The 21,234-nt window shown below is 46.1% G+C and overlaps 1 protein-coding gene across 1 annotated transcript in view; it reads left to right on the forward strand.

Annotated features, from left to right (window-relative positions):
* ANTXRL (ANTXR like) overlaps positions 1-21,234 on the forward strand; it is a 93,734-nt gene that overhangs the window by 27,222 nt on the left and 45,278 nt on the right. Inside the window, exons 9-12 of the mRNA XM_025214827.1 lie at positions 145-225; positions 331-391; positions 16,672-16,770; positions 20,146-20,215. Of these exons, the coding sequence (XP_025070612.1) occupies positions 145-225; positions 331-391; positions 16,672-16,770; positions 20,146-20,215 (311 nt within the window). The remainder of the gene's footprint in view (positions 1-144; positions 226-330; positions 392-16,671; positions 16,771-20,145; positions 20,216-21,234) is intronic.

Raw genomic sequence — 21,234 nt, forward strand, 5'->3', positions numbered from 1 at the left:
ATTAACAGAATTAGATGACTTTGTTTTTTTATTACCAGTGCACAAATCCTTCCATGTGGAAATACTTTTAGCAAATACGAAAAACTCAGTTGTATACACTGCAAGTTTATTTTTTCTGTGCATTTATGACTGTCTTTCTTTCAGCTGTCGACAATTGCTGACAGTATTGATCACGTTTTCCCAGTAACAGGAGGCTTTTATGCCCTCAGAGGCACTATTGATTCAGTAAGTAGGATAGTCTGAAAATAACAAAAAAACCCTCCTTTCCTTTTTTAAGTAGGTGGTAAAACAAATCTGAGTACTGAAAACCCTGTTATCTTAATTGTTTAGATTTTGAAGAAATCTTGCATTGAGATCCTGGCAGCTGAACCATCCAGTGTCTGTGCAGGAGGTAAGTTTATATTGAAATAAATATGACAGATGAGACTGGAATACAGAATGTCAGTAGGTACTTAATCTAGTACTAGGTCCAAGCCCACTGAAGTCAATTGAAAGGGAAGGCCCAATGAGCCCTTCTTGGAATCTGTGGGTTCCAAGGAGTTTACAGGTGTACATATTCATTTGTCTTTTCAAAGCCACTTAAGGGAATTAAAATAAATAGGAATTGGGATAGCAGTTTTAAAAGTGCCTAAGTGATTTGAGATTGTAAGTCAGAGGCAGGCAAAATGCAGCCCATGGGCTGGATGTGGCCCATCAGGCCATTCTATCCGGCCAACAGGACCCCTAAAAAATGTAGGAAATTAATATTTATTCACTCCTGGCAGCCTGTCAAAGCTGGCAGGAGTCAGGGATAGTAGGACCCAGAGGGAGCCCTCAGCAGTCTTGAGCAGCCCAGGCCCGCTCCAACCCCAGCCGTTTCCCTTCTTTCCTGCCCCTGCCTTGCTCCAGCAACACCTGGCTCCCAGCTGAATCACCAGACCGTGGAGCATGGGACTGCACTGGTGTGGGGGTGGGGATTGTACAGGCACAGGTGCAGAGTGTGTGTGTGTGTGTGCAGGCACGGGGCAGTGTGTGTGTGTGTGTGTGTGTATGTGTGTGTTTGTGCAGGCATGGGGCAGAGTGTGCATGTGTGTGCAGACACGGGTAGTGTGTGTAGGCTCAGGACAGAGTGTGTGTGTGTGTGTGTAGACTCTGGGACAGAGTGTGTGTGTGTGTGTGTGTGCAGGTTCAGAGGCAATGTGTGTGGGTGTGTATGTGTGCATACTTGGGCCAATGTGTGTGTGTGTGCAGGCTCAGTGGCAGTGTGTCTGTGTGTGCAGTCTCAGGGGCAGCGTGTGTGTGTGTGTGTGTGTGTGTGTGTGTGCATGCATGCATTCATAGGGTGAGTCCAACACGCACAGCCCATCATGCACCCACACCCCCCTTGCACTGCGATACACAAACCCCAGCCACCCTCCCCCCATACATCCCCCCACAAACTCCATACCCACTCACACCCCACGTATCCACACACACCCACATGCTCCCTCACCCCACACCCACAGCCCCCCACAAACCTATATCCATCCCCCACAACATACAAGAGTAAGACTTCATTTTAAGCTATTGTGCAATCACCTCTATGTACACTACACAAACACATGTAAATCAGGACAAAAATATTTTTTGAAATCAAATTAACAAATGTTTTAGATGTTCGCTTTTAGAATATAATTTGGTATTTTTCTCGTTCTGAGACGGTAAAACCTCTTGCTGAAAGTACTTCTGGGGGACAAGGGGAGGGACTTCTGGTGGCAAAGGTCAGAGGTTAGGGGGCGGGACTTCCAAGCCCAAGATAGCAACCAGGGGGTGGGGCACCTGTCATAGGGTTGGACTACCCATGCAGCCCTCAACAGCTTGCCAAAACTCGGTAAGCAGCCCCCTGCCTGAAATAATTGCCCATCCCTGGTCTAAGTCTTACTTTCTAAAGTGACTTAAGACTAGATTTTCAGTGATATTTAGGTGCCCAGATAAGCACTTACTTGGAATTCCAAAGGTGCCTAAGCAGGTTAGGTAGCTAATTTCCAAAATATTATTGTTAGGGAGTTAGGTGCCTACCCTGCTTCAGTGCATTTGAAAATCTTACTAGGCACTTATCTGAGCCTTAGGAATCTTGAAAGTCAGTGGTACTGAGACTCTTGGGTACATAAGACCTTCTTTGAAATGGGACATGCTTGCTTTTGAAATTTTTAAATCTGGGTGTATAAACCCACTAGGCAACTTTGAAATTTTCAGCAACTTCCATTTCATATTTCCATGTTGGTTGATATTTTCAGCCAACATGAAAATGTGACCTTCTTGCCCTCATACTTGTGAGCAATCTTTACTCAGGTGAGTAATTCTGACAATTTAAATTTTACTCAGGTCAGGGACTAACTACCTCTGAAAAATATAGTGAAAGAACTGTTAGTATTTTTGGTGAATCTGAAGAATATCCAGAGGAGTTGCTGATAGTTCCATGTCTTTCATGTACATTACACATGCACTCACTTGGATTTCAGCAATTTATTTGTTACTTTTTAATTTATATAGAAGCTTGTTTTAGCAGAGTAATAATAAAATAATAAATTTGCTTTAGAGGGTAAATTGCACCCTGGTTATTTAGAGCTTAAGTTACTGTCTTGTATTCCTTTGCTTATATATATTTTAAATAAGCACATATAAAAAAGGAATAATCCATGAAAGCTGTCTAGGTAAATATAATGGAGAAGAGAATTAATTCACTGTTCATTATCACATGTTGATTAGAGCAGAATATAGCATTAAACATTTCATTTTAAAATATTATCTACTTCTAATACTTTTTTAAATGTTCCTGGAAGATGTGGAGAATATTTGGCACAGCATTTTATCCATGAATTATTTAAAATGAAATATTTCTACTTAAAAAAATTCTTAGTAAATTATCAAAAATAGAGAATCAAGTCTGTGAAAAAAATCTGAAATTTCAAAGTTGGTTTAATTTAACAGGGCTCAAAATGGGAATGGACTTATTCATATTCAGTTATATTAAAAACATTTTAATAGAAATATTTATGGAAATTATTATGGAATTACTTATCAGTTTCCCCCAAACACTGTTTTTAGTAATTGACAAATATTTCTATAGACATTCAAATACTTATTTGAATAATATATTAATGACATGCTGATGAATAAGAACTGCATGAAAAATGTTTTTTTTTTTAAAGTAGGCCAAATGTCATATACATTTCTTTTTTGAAAAAAGGTCATCTTTCAACAACAATAAAAACTTTTTAATTAAAAAATGGCTAGCTTTACTTTCTGGTTCATGAGTTCTAATACTTTCTATGTTTTCCATTGTTTACATTTTAAATCTAGTAGATTTAAAAGATTAATTAAAATGTGAGTACATTTTTAAAACTAATTTGTTACCTATACCTCCTATACCTGATGTAAAGCTCATTGGCATCAGTAGGAATATTTCAATGTTTTCTTCCTGTGTTTTGTATTAGGGTATTAACCTCACAACCTGTCATTCCTGTTGCCAAACTCTAGGGTGCCTGGGTGCACCCAGAGATACACCCTGGATTTGTGTAACCATGTTGGTTCCCCACTGTGCTAAATAAATTTGCCCAGGTTATTAATTTGACCAGAAATCATAATTTACCATAGGTACTTCAGTAAAGTAACAGATAAACAAAAGGGTTTTTTACAAAGAAGAACAAATGGTATAAAAAATAAAAAGCGATCAAATTCTTTGACAGCAGAGTATGGTAAAACAAAACTACTGAAATCCTTATCCTACATTCAGACTATCACCTAGCCCTCATAAAAATACCTGTGAAAATCTCCCAGGGTCAACCTCCCAGCAGTCACAGCTAGCTCCCTCCCCCAGGACCTTCATCCCACCTCTCCCCACTAGGAGCCCCCTCTCTAGCCACCCCCTAACAGTCATCCCCTCCAGAACATTTCACATAGCCTTCCCCCAACTTACCTTCAGGGAGCCAGGGAATCCACTACAAGAATGGGCTGAAGGAGCCTTAATGAGCAAGTCTACGTGTCACCCTTTGTTGTTGTAGCTGTAGCAATCATGTGGGTCTACACATAATCAGCAGCTATGTTGCCAGAGTGGCTTGCTCCCCCATTTCAGTGTGCTGCATGCATGGCACAGCATAGGTGGTTACTGTGCCATGCTTTAGTACTTCCAAAAGGAAGCACTAAAGCACGATGCTGTAGCAATGTCACTGTATGGAGACGTGTAGATACACCTAGTATCAACCAAAATCAGGCCCTTAATAGCTTTTTTCTGTGGCCATGTCCCTGTAAGTTGTCTGTATAGTAGACTCCTGTGGGAGGCTGTAAGATGCTCATCCTGTGAGTATTTATGGACATGTTTAGCTTTATTGCCATGAATAGTTCCATTCATTTCAAAATAATCAAGTTTTCACCTTGATTCTTTATATACTGCTTACCCTCAAAGTAGTCTCCATGAAGCCAGTGGCCCTTCTCATGGCACAATAGTGAACACTCTGCCCTTCAGTAAGAGTTTGTAGGGTCAGGCTTAGGGCCTAGTAAACATTCTGCAAAAACCTTGATAAAAGAGCATTTTCCTACCTGAACCCAGGTCATTGAACTGCCAATCACAGTTGTTATTTTAAACACAGTGTAATTTTCATGTTTCATCAATTAATGCAATTTCTGGTGTTAGACATTTAGGTTTAAAAAGCATATAAACATTTCAAATGGATTTTAAATATAAGTAATGATTAAGTGTAATTTATTCATACTACATAAACAAGGGGTCTGGGCATATGTATAAGGCACACCATATCCATACATACATTGCACGTTTTATCAAGCCAGTTGGGAAAAAAAAGAACATGATTTTCATGAACATTTAATTGACACTGCCTCCTTTTTGTCACTTACATTAGAAATGTCTTTGACATGACTGTGGAGCATCTGTGTGGTCGTTTTTGAAATTTGCCTTTCAAAATAGATAATGTGAAAATTTCAAAATTTGATAACGTTCAGACCAGCTCTAATTTCTATATAGAGATATAGTATCGATGCATTATACTCTACAGTAATACCTTGGTTAACAAAGTATATGGGTTCCATGATGTCACTTTGTTATTATCAGAAACTTTATTACCAGAGGCAAAAATAACATATGAGGCATAGGGATGCATTCCAGGACTTCAGAGAAGGGGTGTACAGTAGGAAAATATAATTAAATACTCACAAAGATAAGTGATAAATACCCACAAAGATACCTAGCTGCCAGGCCTATGGAGCTGGGTCTGTAGCCCCTTTGCCCCCGCCCCCCCTGTTGCGGGCTCAGGCAGGGCGGCTCCCTGCCACCCCCAGGGGACCGGGGGAACTTGTGCCCCCCAGCAGGCTCCTGCCCTGTTTCCCTCCCCCAGGGCCTCCGCAGCACAGTGGGCATGACCCGGGACAACAGGGAGCAGCAGGGCCATGCGGGGATCTCCTTGCTGCTGCGAGCTCCGTGCTGCCCTGGTGACCCTCCCCCTGCATGTGTCACTGCTTTGAGGGGTGCAACCCCGTGCTTCTGCTCCCTCTGCAGCCCCATGCGCAGGAGGCGCATCACCAGAGCAGTGCGGAGCTCACAGTGGTGAGCAGCTTCTCTGCATGGCTCAGCTGTTCCCTGCCATGCTGGATCATGCCCACTGGGCTGCGGAGGTCCTGGGGCAGGGCAGCAGGGAACAGTGGGTCCGCATGGAAGAGCTTTTGCCACTGTGAGCTCCATGCTGCCCTGGCGATGTGCCTCCTGCATGCAGGGCTGCAGTGAGAGCAGCAGTGTGGGGTTGCACCCCTCAAAACAGTGGCATGTGCAGAGGGCATGTCGCATGGGCAGCATGGAGTTCGCAGCAGCAAGGAGGCCCCCGCGAGGCCCTGCTGCTCCCTGCTAAGCCAGATCATGTTGGGCTGTGGAGGCTCCGGAGGAGGGAAGCAGGGCAGGGGCCTGAGCCCACAGCCTGTGCCTGCCCCGTGTGCAGATCGGGGCGTGGGTCCCCCTGCCCCTTGGGAATGCATGCGGCAGCGGGGAGCCAGCCCTCCCCCTTCTCTGGACAAGCCACTCGCAGCCCTGGCCTGCTTCTCCGCTGGGACCCTGCAGCTGCTCATTGCAGGTCCAGGGCCCAAGCACTGCCCGGCTGGGCAGCATCCCCAGCTCTGCCCAGCTCCCTCCCTACAGGGCCCTCAATCCCCCTCTTCCTTCCCCACCCCACCCCCCATATACCTGCTGGAGCTGCTCTGCAGACTGCCTGGGATCACATGCATGTACATATACCTGGCGCTCTCTGTCTCACCACCTTCCTCCCGCTCTCTCGCTCTCTCCCAGCTCCCTGCAGGCTGGAACTCTGCAGGGAGCTAATTGCAAAATCCCCCAGTTCCTTTGGTAAAACAAGAAATCCTCATTTGCCTCAAAAATGTTTTTGATTTTTTTTTTGCAAAAAAAGGCTAGCTTCATTCCCAGAGGATTCGTTAACTGAAGCATTACTGTATTTACGTGTGTATATGTATGATACAGCCTCATTATAATGAAGCTCAATGCGACCAAGAGATTGCAGCATCATACTAATGAAAAATATTGGTTCCTACTGTTGGGATTGTGAAATAGGGAGGGGTTGTTATAAACAGGGCTTAGTATAATGAGGTTGTACATATCTACGTGCATGGCTGTGTATATCTATGCATCTACATCTCTCTATATTTGTAGATGTATTTGTAAGGGACAGAGGGGCAGGGGCTGTGTGGCAAGTGTGCCTATGTATGCCTAAATCACAACATGCATAAGCAATGAGCCTTGTTTGCTTTTACATATTTTTTTCAATATCTGAAGTAGGTACACCCTGCATTTTGCATGAAATGCAGCAAGGTGTGGTTGTAATGGTTGATTTGGTTGATATGAATTGTTACTCATCATTTTAATCTGTATACCCAGCTCTGTTATTCTATCAGAACTTTTGCTTGATTAGGGTCTGCAGCAGGCTTTGGCCTATACATTACAATTATTGTTGCTAATACTTAAGTTATATATCTTATTTCCAATCTTGGCTTCACTTTTGATTTGTCAATGGTTTAATAAATTGCTGATGAAGCTGTTTCCATGTGGCTCTAGCTGAATTATGACAATTCCAGTTTGGGGTTTGGATGGCTGAGATGAAACTAGCTAGTGAATCCATTTTTAAATTGATCTAGTCAGGTTATGACAGCTATCTGATGCTTAATGCTTTTTGACCCTACAAATGTGTAGTATACTGATGTGGGGGAATGGACTTGCATCTTTCTGTTCCCTCTGATTTAAAATGACCAAGACGTGCAGCCTGTAAACAGGCTATCAGTGTGGAAAGGGAGGTGCCTACGATACTGTTTGACAGCATCATTGCTTTGATTACACTCACGGGACACAGATGTGATTGAAAGGTTTTGCTGGATGTGGCATCCTACTGGCCACGTCAACTACCAGGTGTGGATGCAAGCAGTCAGCTTCTCATCAGAGTCACAGAAGCGAAGCCGACAGCACAGCCAGTGCGCACCAGCTTCAACCTACCATCTCGCTGCCAGCGCTGCCCAGTTATTTCAGAGCTGACCTTTTTCCCTTCACTGTCTTGTCAAAATCTGCAATCTATAATCTGACAGTAACTAGGAAAGAAAAGAACGCAGCCCGAGCCAGGGCCCAAAATTAAATAGAATTAGCCATTTCAACAGGCCATCATCCAGAATATATTAATGCTACATAGCATCTGAAAGGGTGGTTGTTCAATAGCAACAACAAAAGCTGGCCTTAACTGTTTATGTTTTTGTGCAAGTCTGTAACAAAACTATGTTATCACCTTGTGCTCATAGACAGGTTATTATAGAGAATCTAGGCTGCTTTCACAACTGACTGTGCAAAGTTGCAGTGACAGTGAAAAGAAGGGCAGGAGAAATGAACTGTCTTGACAAGTTCATCAGGGGAGGGCAGCAGGGAATAGGAGATGCTCTATTTAGTAGGGCACCCCCTGGAGTCACTAGGAACAATTGCCGCAAGTTGACTGAAACCAGATTTAGGTTGGACATTAGAAAGACCTTCTTCACAGTAAAGGTGACCAGAATCTGGAATGGGCTTCCAAGGGAGGTGGTGCTCTCCCCTACCCTGGGGGTCTTCAAGAGGAGACTGGACAAGCACCTGGCTGGGGTCGTCTGACCCCAGCACTCTTTCCTGCCCAGGACAGGGGGTTGGACTCGATGACCTACTGAGGTTCCTTCCAACCCTAACATCTATGAATCTATGATAGAACCGTTACCATTAACATTTTGCATTTAAACTCCTCTTTATTAACAGGGTTTTTTTTTAAGGCATTAAACTGAATAATAATTAATTTTATTTGGCTGCTGTATTTTTAAACCCATTGTTTCAGGGAAAAAACAAAAAACAGCTTTATTTTAACAAGTTGTATTTATATAATTGAATGACAAAATCGTCTTGCAAGGGTAGTTAGATCCTTTTGGAGTTAGCTTGTGAAACCAATTCTAGCTTGGTATGTAAGGATACACATGTGCAGCTCCCGTAAGTGATGTTCCATTTGTTGGTAGGGGAAGGTAACCTGGGCTTGCACTCTGGGCCAGATATTGCTAAGAGTTATACTAGTATAAAATAGAAAGTTGTTATTTTTGATCAAGAGTTAAGGCCAGTACAGTTAGTTGGCTTATATCAGGCAAAATGGCACTAGATTCAGAGTTGGAGTAACATGATTACAGTCTACCATGAAAAGGTACCACAACTAGGAGCTGCTCCCATATTTCCATCTGCAGTTATATTTGGCTTTAATCTATGTCAATTTGTTTTAAGAAGCATTTGTTGCTACTGGAACTCATGACATCACCCTTCCCTGAGTAAACAGGTCAAATTCTGACATTGATTTTTCTGTCTTCAGCTTTCATTGGCTGCCTTACTCTTTGAAGTCCTGATTCAGACCATCCTTCTGCAGCAAAGCATTGAAACCACATGCTTAACTGTACATACTCATGCTTAAGTCTTCTTGACTCTCTAAAACCTTGACTCCTAAAACCTGTAGGTACTTTGAGAATGGTCCTCCTAAGTGCTTTGTTGAGGACAGCCTTAAACATGTTTAAATGTTTTCCTGAATTGGAGTCTAAGAGTATATTTTTAGGAGCCCAAGTCTCACTGATTTCAGGTGGAGTGGGACAAGTTTTTCAAAGGTGTCTGAAATTCAAAGGTGTCTGAATGCGAGTAGCTGATGGTAGAATTTAGCCAAAATATTTTCATTTCACATTTCCTGCAGCCTTTCTGTTTGTTACCCTGCATGTACACCTGTCAGAAGGGAAATAGAGAAGAAGAGGCCCTCCCACCTTTTAGCCTAGCAATTTGTAGAATATTTAACCAAGGGAACAGCAGACCTAGGTTCTAGGTTCCCTTTACCCATAGTGCACTTGAACCAGTATGTCCTTATTCACCAGACCACACACTAGGTATTACCCAGGCCCCACTCTCCTCTCTTCTTGAAGGCCCACTGAACTTCGCATTTCATATTCATAGAATAAACTTGGATAATTTCTTCCTCATTGAAGGCAGGGGCCCAGGCAAGAATATAGACTTGGTGCCATGCTGATAGAAAACTGGTGTAACAGGGGAATTGGGCCCAGTACTGTTATACTTCCATTAAAGTAGTGTGGGAGGAGAACTGGGTCTAGTGCTATTCACTGGCATGAAGCTTGTGTAAGTGAAAGGTGAATTTGGCTCAGTAGAGTCAGACTGCTGCAAAACTAGCATAAATGTCAGGAGAACTGAATCCAACGGAGTCAAACTGGTGTGTAATTGGTATAAGCGAACCTTGTGGAGGGACTGGGCTCGGCTGAACTGGTATGATTCAGCCCAGAGGTCAGGGCAGACTTTGAGTCCTTCCCTCCCTGTGTGTCCTGGGTCTCTGCTCTTTGAGGGCTCCTTGTGTACAGCATTAAAGGGAGTTATGAAGGAGAAACTTTTTCGGAAGAGTCAGTGGATCCACAATATGTGGGCCCCAAACTTGTATTAAGGGTGGGTAGCTAGTGCTGTTGGGCCTACTAGAGCCCTGAAGATGCCAGTGGGGGCCAGCCTTTTTGGCAAGCATGCCACAAGGTAAGCCCCACACCCTCCCCAAGTAACAGTCCAATCCCTTTTCCCTGTCTGATTGTCTCTCTGCTTTCTACCTCCTTCCTGATCTGTTGCTCTGCTTTCTGCTCCCTGCATTGTCTGTCAGCGTGTTCCCTGATCCCTCTGTGATCTGCTGTGTCTAACACACAGGTTGTCTGTGCCACTTGTGGCATACATGCCACAGGTTGGCCACCCCTGCATTAAAGTATGTCTACACTGACATTTTGGATCAACCCTGAGAAATATTCTCAACCAACCTGTGTGGTATGTGTTACCCCTCTGTGTGGTATGTGTTACCCCTCCCCATGTGTATCGCTTTGCAGAGGCTTCAAGTCAAACACAGAAGAGACAAATAGTAAGCAGTTCAGTTCCTAGAAGGGATCCACTTGTACATAGCCCCTGCACATTGCAGTCTTCCCTCTCATGCATTATAGTTTGTCAGACCTCACAGCCATTGCAGTTCTAATGGGAGAATGAAACAATAAGCATTGTTCCTGTCATACCAAATTTGAACCATGTGCTGACTTGCTTCTGTGGAATTCACTATGATGCAGGGGCCATTGCTTGTTTGTTCCATGAAGGAAAGTGAAAGACACGATTTGCCCTCCTGAGTCCACTTAGTCTAGTCGTCTTCCACCAAGCCCATAATGTATAGTTGAGCTAGAACACATGTTTTAGAAAGCAACATCCTTTCTTGATTTAAAGACTCTGGGGCTGCTGGCAAACATTAAGACAGTTTCGTGATTAGGGGCTGAGAAATTTTATGCCCCATTCCTCAAATTGTGGGGCCTACCATGCCAGCCATCCATGGCAGGTCATGCAGTTCTGGGAATGGGTGATAAAGTTCCTCAGCTTGAATTGTGTGACTACCAGTGCAGGGAGGTGAGGGGTACCTGCAGCTGGGGAGTGGGAAATTTCCTGCCCCCCCCCGCCCCAGCCCCCCACTAGCATAGAAGTGGCTGCTGGGGAACCAGGAGCTTCCTACTCCCCACATGTCACTTCCACAGGGACCTGGGAACACCAACAAGTAGGCATGCAGTTGAGGCTCCCAACTGCATGTGAGCTTTTTAAAGGGCTAAGGTGTCAGGAGCCTAACATCGTGGAGTTCCCCCATCCCCTGTTGTGCAGTGCCAGTTTAAAGAGGTGCCTGCACAAGCACCAGAAAATGGGAAAGCTCCCTCATTTCCAGCTGTTAGCACCTGGTGGCTCTGAGAGGCAAGTGCAACTGGCTGCATGTGTCTGGCACCCTTTTAAGCTGGCATGTGCAGCCATGGATGAGAGAAGCTCCCCCATTTCCAGCTGTGCTCCTGCCATCCTCTGGGGAAATAGCAGGGTGCAGCTGCATTTGGGACCCAGAGCTATCCTCAGCCTGATCCTGCCAATTGGGGAGGGGTGGCTTGGTTTCAAACCCCAGGGCAGCCTGGTGCTAGACCTGCTGAGTATCAGGACTCAGCACTGGACAGCCCCAGTCCTGGTTTAGACCCAGGGCTGTCCCCTGTCCAACCCTCAGGATCAGGCAGGGAAGGGCTATATGCCAGACCCTGCAGCTGCCCCATACCATGGGGCTCCCCAGGACCCAGCACCTTAAAGAGCCTTAAAGAGTGGGATCTGCAGGGCAAGGCTCTTTAACAAACCACTGTCACTTTAGGTCTAAACTACTTAACCTCCTAGAAAAAGACCATTATTTTAGCAGATCTTTTTCCCAGGTGTAAGCTAGTACTCAGTTTGTTAATCTCCAGAGGAACATTTTGCTGCATCCTGCTATCACATTCCTTTCAGTAGGAAACACACTTCCTTTCAGAAACAAATTTCTAGTGACCCAGGAGACACATGGTTCTCCATTTATTTCAGTGAGGAGCTTTAACCTCTGCTAAGGTTCCCCCCAGTGAATTGCACCCTGCCCCGACAGCTCACCAGAACTTGTTAAACAGCCCTCCACATGAAATAATTGCCCGCCCCTGCTCTACCCTGTATCTTTTCTAATTCTACTACATCCTTTTTGAGATACAGATACCTGAACTACACACAGTATTTAAGATGTGGCTACACAATAGATTTGTATAGTGACATGAGGATATTTTCTGTTTTATTTTCAATTCCCTTCTTAATGATACCCAACAGTTTATTGCCTTTTTTTGGTTGACACTGCACATTAGGCTGGTTTTCTTAGAGATCTGTCCACAGTGACTCCAAGTTCTGTTTTCTGAGTTGTAAAAGCAAGTTCAGAACCCAGCACTGTGTATGTGCAACAGGTTATTTTTGCCCAATGTGTATTACCTTGCATTTGTCAACACTGAAGTTCATCTGCCATTTTTTTGCTCACTCAGTTAGCTTTGTGAAATCTTTCTGCAGTTTATCTGCTTCATCTTGGGATTCTGGAATAATTTAGTATCACCTGCAGACTTGGAGATATCACTTTGCACCCCCATTTCCAGGTCATTGATGAAAATGTAAAGTTTATTGATACACAGTAATAGGAGATAAGAATAATAATGCAGGCAAGCCAAACAAAACAATTCCCCCACCCCACAATTCTATATCTATCAGTCCTAGGGTTGTCATGGAGGGAAGGTATGTTTGGCCAGCATGCAAGCTTCACCTTGTGGTTCTTTCTTGAATGTCAGAGGTCAGCAGCCTGGAGGTTAAGGACCAAGACCCACCCCCCAACCCCCAGTGGGGTGGGTGAGACAGGTTGCTGGTATGTCCTCTGTCCATGCTGGCCTCGGGTTCCTCCTTCGGGGACCCTCCTTTGCTACTCTGAAATCTCTCCTTTTATATCCTTTTTCTCCTCTGATGACTCTTTATTCCCAGGCAGCGTTGACTGGTTTCCCTGTGGTTGTCATACTGTCCATGTTCTTGTTCTGTCAGCATATTCCTTTGTTTCCCAAACCCATCATATGCACGCATCTTAATTTGGTCATTTGCCAGTGTCTTAATTTGGGCATGCCCTAGCTTCCTAATTTGATCCATCCACTAGAACTGGAAATCCCAGGGACTCTGCAGCTATCCACTGTGACCTGGCTATAACATAGCACACCTATCTCATTTTATGGGTACACTGTTCATCTTTTTAATTTCCCAGGATCTTTAGACAGGATGTCTGCCTTCAAGGAAACTTTGTCACAAACAGGCTTTTAGAAACCAATTAACCTTTGCCATTCCCCTGGACCATGGATGACTGGTGCTTCCTTAGTCAGCAGGGGCACATGTCCCCCTCCCCCAAGTGACCAGATCTCGCTGACCGGGGGGAGGGTCCCCACACAGCCAGTACCGCCAACTGGGGCGAGGTCCTCACTTGGCCAATCTCGCTGACCGGGGGGTGGGGGAGACATCCCCGACAGCCAGTCATGAGACAGCCAGCCACTGTGGCTGATCACTGTGACTGCTTCCGGAAATGGCTGCGGCTGCAGCAGTGGCTGCGGCTGCTTCTAGGAGAGCCATGGCACTCCACTCCCCAGCCGGCATTTGCAGGGGGGGGCACTGGTGTTCCTGCCTGCCCTTCCCCCCCGGCTCATTGCCTAAACAGCAAGCGTGGCCGGTCAGGGGGTGCATGTGCACCCCCATGCACCCCCTACACATCGCCACTGCTCTGGACCATCATTCTAATGCAATGTCTACTTTGTCTACAAGCCAATTCCCAAAAGCAAATCTCTAAATATCATTTTTTAGGCTGAGCCTGGGTCAGGGCCAGAGTCAGACCCACAGCAGCCACCTGTCCCCATCCCCCCACCACTTCCCTTCTTGGGAGAGGGAAGGAAGTTTGCAGGGGGAAGAAGTGGGTGGGGTACAGGAGAAAGGGTCACCTGATCCCCCCCGCCACTGCTTTCACTGTTGTGACGGTAGGGGGGAGCACTGTTAAACAGCTGTCAGGCTTCCAAACATACTGTGCCACTCTGTGATCTGCACATCCTACACTGTCATTCCTATATAGTTTATAACTTGATATAACAATATCCCATTGTGTCTGAGGCTATAAACAGATAAACAGATATTATACTTGGAATGGGATCAGCTGTGCTGAGATGTGTCCTAGCTGACCCGCTTTGTTGGGTGATGTTGCCTGTTGTCCTGAGTTGAGGTACAGCAGCATGATACATGCACCCAGGGAATCCCTTGCTGGGGAATACCTCAGGTGCACCTCTGTCAACAGGAAAACCTGGGCAGGTTCTCCTGGGGCCTCAGGAGCCCAATCTTCCAAGGAAAATCCAGGGACATGCAGAATCAAGGTAAATTCTCTATAGGGTGAATTCCACTGTACGTCATTAAATTCTTGTGTGTGATCCTGTAAAGGCATGAGTGTAACAGGTCTAACAGGCTCCCATGGCCCCCTCAAAACATGGGTGCACTGTCTAGTGTTCCTTTAGCACCTTCTCTCAGCATCCCCAGGTTGGACTTCTTCACTGGACCCCTTCCATTGAAAGGCCTGAGTCACCTATAGAAGATACCCAGAAGATCTAGCAAGGTTATAGCTGAACTGGCATGGAGAGATGGAAGCCAGGGAGGAAAGTATTTGCAACTTCTGGCCCTTACTGTGAAGGAGCCTTAGTGTAAATGAGAATGATGCTGGCTGTTGGTTAAGAGTAAGGAGCATATATTTTGGATGAACATATTGGCTAGGGACAGACATTGCACATAAACCAGTTTAAGTGATCAGAACTTGGTTTAAGTCTGTAACAGAACAGACGTTCTGTGCACATCAACTCGTTTGAAAATGGCTAAAACTGGTTTGAAATAAACCTGATTGAATGTAGTATCAGACTTAACTGATTTGGGTCAAACTGGTTTATATGTCTGTCCCAGACCCCTTCCTGTTTAACTTAAGCCAGAGTGCCCCGGCATCCCAAATGCTTTGCAGCCCTGGGCAGGGTTCTGCTAGTGCTCTGGCAAAGACAGCAGACACATCAACATCTGTCTGGATTCCCCTTGCTCCACCCCCCTGTCACCACTCCCTGCTCAAACAGGGATTCCCCTCTCACACAGCATGGACCGTAGCCAGCATGGATGACTGGTGCCACCTTACTCAGGGTGGGCACATGACCCCCAACAACCAGTTAGTGACCGGGGGGGTGGTCACCGACCGGCCAATCCCACCGACCAGGGAAGGGGGGTTCCCCCCACAGCCTATCTCACCAAATGGGGAGAGGGGGTCCTCCCACAGTCGATCTCACTTACTGGCTTCTGGGAGTGGCCGCAGCACTTCTGGGAGTGACCGCAGTGCTCCCACTCCCCAGCTGGCACTTGTAGGGGGGGCACCGGCGCTCCTGCTGGCCCCCCCTGCCCATCACCTAAGCGGGGGAGCGCAGCCTGTCAGAGGGTGCACCAGCACTCTATGGAGTGCATGTGCACTCCTGTGCACCCCTATGTGTTGCCACTGGTAGCCAGCATGTGGTATGCTGGCTAATGCTGAGAGGTGTCTGTATAAGGCAGACAGGACAGTGTCCACTTAAGGCTTTTTGGAGTTACTCAACAGGTAGCTGGTAGTGTCCCTCCATTCCTTCCTCAGAAAAAAAAAAATGTTTAAGAAGAGCTTGAACTAATGAGAGAGGCTTTTGTTTTCTGGACAGGCTGATAAATGCTATCAACTCCCTGTGTAACTCCCTGTTGTGTAAGTAAAGGAAAGGGAGGGCTGCTCTAGTGCCCCCTAGCTTCTAGCTTGAACCACTGCAGGCATGTGCCTGTATTTCTTCAGTCCAGAGGGGATGTCTGTACAGTTACAAACTGGTTCAGCCTAGCCAGGTTAGACTAAGCTGAGAAGATTGAATCAATTCAGGCTCAGGCTTTTTGAATGTCTGTCCCTAGCCATTATGGGACAAATTCCCATCAGGTATAATTCAAAGTAGCTCTGACTTCAGTGCAGATCTTGTAACTTACACAAGCAGATGTGGTCCTATAGTTGGATTTACAAATTATTCTGATATTGAATTATTGTGGAGGAGAAGAACCCTGGGGAAATGAATTCAGAAAATCACAAAATATACACAATGTTAAAATGTTAATAGCAAGTATTTCTCCAGGGAATGAAGTAATCTTTTAATATTCTACAATAATGATCCAAGGACCATTAGTTTGCACTAGTGATCCTGCAGTATTTTGGATTACTTCAGCACCATATAGTAGTCATTTATAATGAAGGGTCAGAGTGCATAATTAGATTCAGGTGATGTACATCTACATGTCGCTGTATGGCAACGTGGCTACAGCACCATGCTTTAGTACTTCCAAAAGGGCAGTAACCATTCATACTGCACCATGCGCATGACACACGGGTTAGATTTCACCTCTACTTCACCGTAGCAGTGCACTAAAATGTCAGAGTGCGCTGCTATGGTGAAGTAGCTGCCAATCATGTGTAGACTCACGTGATCACTATGTCACCGTGGTGCACTGTACGGCAACATTGCATGTCACTACAATGACATAGGACAATGTGTGGACACACCCATAGAGTAGGAAGCAGCTGCTACTGTGTCATACTTGAGATCCCCCTGGGGCTAAAATAAAATGCAATATTTGAGAGGGAAAAGAAAGGTTAACCATTTTTCATAATTCACTCTTATTTACTATTCCAGAATCCTTTCAAGTTGTGGTAAGAGGCAATGGCTTTTATCATGCAAGAAATATTGACCAAGTTCTCTGCAGCTTCAAGATCAATGACACCATTACTATCAGTAAGTTGCCAGGCTTACAATTTTATAACCCAGTGCTGCCAAATTTGTCTGCGGGACCATAAATGGGAGTCTTTGCATTGTCTTTAATTGGAGTTGGCTAAGCCCTTAAACCCACAGTAAGCATGAAATTCATCTTTGTGCAGTCCCAAGATATGTGATCCACTAAGTTGTACTTTCAGGGTTTAATTGGGACTTAAGTAGTATATACATGATGTATAAAACAGGAGTGAATTTCATCTTTACTTGGCATGAAAAGGTAAAATAATGTGACTTTCCATCCATTCTAATAAAGCCCAGTAGGAGCTGGGACGTGAGTGTGGAGGCCTGGGTGGGGCAGGGAATGAATTATCCTCTGTTCTCTTTAATGGTAACAGGAAAAGGTTATATGGGCCTGGTTCTACTTTGTGGGGAGGGAAGGAGAGTGATGTAGTCAGAAACTGTTTGGGAGTTTGAGACCAGATGCTGGTGTCTGTTCATATCCTCTGTCAAATGATATGGTGAATCTCAGCCTGATGTCCATAGTACAAAGTTCCCATTGCACAACTATGCTAAACTAGGCATCTGGTGGCAGCCTCAGTATTCAGGCAAAGGACTGAATAGGCTAAAGTAACTGAGCCTCCCTCACATCTCCTGCTCCACCACCAGGCAACATGCGTCTCTCAGGAGTGTGGCTGTGGGAGTTAGCACAACTTCTTCCCATGCCACCATCCTTGGCTGAATACAATAGGGCTTTTATATGACATGCCTGTCCATCAAAAACTTCCTTTCAGCGGTTAATTCATTTACAAGGCAATGCCCATGAATTGCTCCTTCTTTTTCCGCTTTGGCTGCTTGGTCAGACACTATGTTAAGGAAATGCTGGTGGTCTCTCTCACTCCACTCTCAAACGCCCTTTGCCAGAGGTAGCAGTTTGTTTCCTCTGGGTTTCCAGGTGAACAGATGGCCAGACTTTGGGCTTTCTTCTCTTTGTCACTATTCATCAAACAGCATGTCTATTTGCATCCGATACTGAGAATGCTAGGGCAGACCTAGAACTGAAATATGCACAAAGCAGAGCACCATAATTCTACAGCCATTCCATCATGGGCTTCCTGGAGCCAGATCCTCAGCTGGTGTAAACTGACATAGCTATATTGAGGCAACACTGATTTAAGCCACCTGGGGATCTGTCCCTTTGTCTTCTTAGCTCAAAATCATCAGTGTTATTTCCCACTCCACTCTCCCCCTCTCAGGGGCCGAGAGGTACTTATGTCAGGGATCTCTCCTCTCAGCTGTGGATGAGTATGAAGAGTCCAGGAGGCAGAGTCAGACAATTTACATAGTGGCTTCTGCTGCTGCTACTCTTTGCATGAACTCTTGTACAGAGAGAGAATTTAGTCTCTAGGATTCATGCACCTTTTCCCAGACCTTAATTAGCATGTCTTAGGGCCCTCCTGGGGCTCTGCTTGTCCCCACTCACCCCAGCCCCTGGGCTGCGTCATGCCATGGTGCAAGCAGGTGGCATCAGCTGCTTCTGGAGCTGTTGCAGCAGGGGCGGGGTGAGTGGGGACAAGTAGAGGCCCAGGGGGCACAGGGCTCAGCACATCTTGTCCCCGCTCACCCCAGCCTCTGCTGCAGTGGCCCTGGAAATGGCTGATGCAAGCTGTCTGCAGCTGCTGGGTTGCATTATGCCCCCAAACCCCTGGGGCTTGGCTTTTCCCCACTCACCACAGCCCCTGCTGTGGTGGCCCCGGGAATGGCCGATGCCAGATGTGGAGGGAACTGTCAGTGGGTGCAGGGCAGGGGCTAGGGGACGCAGCTTTTGCTTCCATGCATACTCCAGGAGGGCTGTGGGCTGGGGGGCTATGCTGGGCTCTTCCCAGGGAGTGTGTGCCCCCGGATCTGTGCGTGGGATGAGCGCAGACTGCTGCCCACCCCAAAGACTGGGAAGAGCCCGGGAAGAGCCTGCTCTCATCCCGCACACAGATCCAGGGGCATACGCCTCCCAGGAAGAGCCCGGTGTAGCCTCCCAGCCTGCAGCACTCCTGGGGTGTGCATATCAGCAAGAGCCATGCCCCCCCACCTGCCCTGCACCCACTGACAGTTCCCCCCACTTTGCTCCCTCGTGCAGCTCTGGGAATGGCCAATGCCACCTGCCTGCAGCTGCTGGGCTGCACCGTGCCCCTACCCCCATCTCTTCCTTAGCCCTTCCTAAGCCCTTCCTTAGCCTATCCCTTCCTTACTGCTGTGGGAACATATCCCTATTTGTTACCTTATAAACTAGTTTCCTTTTATGCAAATTCTATTTATGTGCAGTTTGCTGGGAACGCATGTACCGCATAAAGTGAGAAAATCTTTACCTCACTTGCACCCTGGACCAGTCTGCCCAGGCTGAGCTCAGACTGTGGTCACAACCAAAACTGCATTGTAGTGTCAGTGTACCTGAGCCACATTTAAACTACCTAGCTCAGGTGCTGGTAGCAGTCTAACCATGATGTCATGGAGCTTAGTGGAGGGCAATTAATCTGCTTGTTGGGCTAATTTTGCAGCAGGTGCTGAGCCCTGTGCTGCTATGGCCTGACTAATGCTAGTATTTGAGCCAGCTGGCTCACATATATCTACCCTACATTGCAGTCACAGTGTAGATATACTGTGTGCCTGTCACCTGCAACCTTATTCCAGTCCTGTAGGCCCCGTTTTCAAAAGTATCCAGATGGCTGGCCCAGAGCAGACTATATAGCCTTCAGCTGCCAGTCAGCTGTCTCAGCAAAAGACTTTGCCTTCAGCAAAGTGAACTGGTATCTATCCAGCTAAAGGGGAAGCTCCTTCCCTTTTCTCAGCCCCTAATCAGTGAAGCCAAAGCCATCCCCATTACAGTCATGTTTTGTATTTCACATGTGAAGTCAGGACTGCAAACATCTATAACCATCAAAACATGGAAAATGATTTCCTTTCTGTGTTGTTGTGCTTTCCACTGCAAACCCTTATTATAATGCATAGCTGTAGACTTGCCCACCCTAAAATGGAGCTCCTTAGTGAGTAATTTTATATAAAAAGAGACATACATTTTGCAAACAGACAAGTTGCACAATACGAGGTTCAATATTGAGATGAGCAGTCCTGATGATGCCTTTTTAATGTTACAAGCCTGGAGATATCACAGCTACTAATTGAAATGATAACAAATAGCAGTATGATGATTTCCACCAGCAGCAACAAGACTTTCTGAGTACAGCTATGAATAATCAGTGTCATCAAAAGTATGCTGACAGTCAGATCCTGAGAAGTGCCTAATATCTGTATTCTTCATTTAATGTCAGCATATGTCCATTGTTTGGCCCATTCAGGATCCACTGCGCTTTTTTATGCATTACATCTTTTTTTGTTTCCTTTCAGGTGAAAAACCAACTGTTGTTCAAGATACCTATTTGCTTTGCCCTGCACCAGTTATAGAAGATATTGGACAGTAAGTACTGCTCTCAGGGATATGTTTGAGAAAATTATCCAGGAGCACATCTGCAAGGGACCTGCAGGGGAGATCATGCTTAGGGGCAACCAACATGGGTTCATTCGAGGCAGGTCCTGTCAGACCAACCTGGTGGCCTTCTATGACCAGGTCACAAAATCCTTGGATGCAGGTGTTGCAGTGGACATAGTCTTTCTAGACTTTAGGAAGGCCTTCGACACTGTCTCTCACCCCATTCTCATTAAGAAATTAGGCGACTGTGGCGTTGATGCCTAAACAGTCAGATGGTTCGCAAATCGGCTGGAGGGCCGCACCCAGAGAGTGGTGGTAGACGGGTCATTTTCGACCTGGAGGGATGTGGGCGGTGGGGTCCCCCAGGGCTCGGTCCTCGGGCCCGCACTGTTCAACATCTTCATCAGCGACTTGGAAGAGGGAGTGAAAAGCACCTTGTTCAAATTCGCAAATGACACTAAGATGTAGGGAGAATTGGGCATGCAGGAGGAGAGGGACAGGGTGCAACTAGATCTAGACAGGTTACAGGGGTGGGCGGATGAGAATAGGATGGGATTCAATACTGACAAGTGCAAGGTACTGCATCTAGGGAGAAAGAACCAGCAGCATACCTATAGATGGGGAACTCCCTTCTCATCAGCACAGAGGCAGAAAAGGATCTTGGTGTCATTAATGATTCCAAAATGAACATGGGCTGCCAATGTGGGGACACGGTCAGGAAGGCTAACCGCACCTTGTCATGCACCCGCAGATGTATCACAAGCAGGTCCAAGGAGGTGATTCTCCCCCTCTATGCAACACTGGTCAGGCCGCAGTTGGAGTACTGTGTCCATTTCTGGGCGCCGCACTTCAGATGGGATGTGGACAGCATCGAGAGGATCCAGAGGAGGGCCACTCACATGATCAGGGGGCAGCAAGGCAGGCCCTACAAGTGGAGGCTATGGGACCTGAACCTGTTCAGCCTCCACAAGAGAAGGCTGAGAGGGGATCTGGTGGCCATCTACAAA

The sequence above is a fragment of the Alligator sinensis genome, unplaced genomic scaffold (genome assembly GCF_000455745.1).
Source record: "Alligator sinensis unplaced genomic scaffold, ASM45574v1 scaffold264_1, whole genome shotgun sequence".
In the NCBI taxonomy this organism is placed as follows: domain Eukaryota; kingdom Metazoa; phylum Chordata; order Crocodylia; family Alligatoridae; genus Alligator; species Alligator sinensis.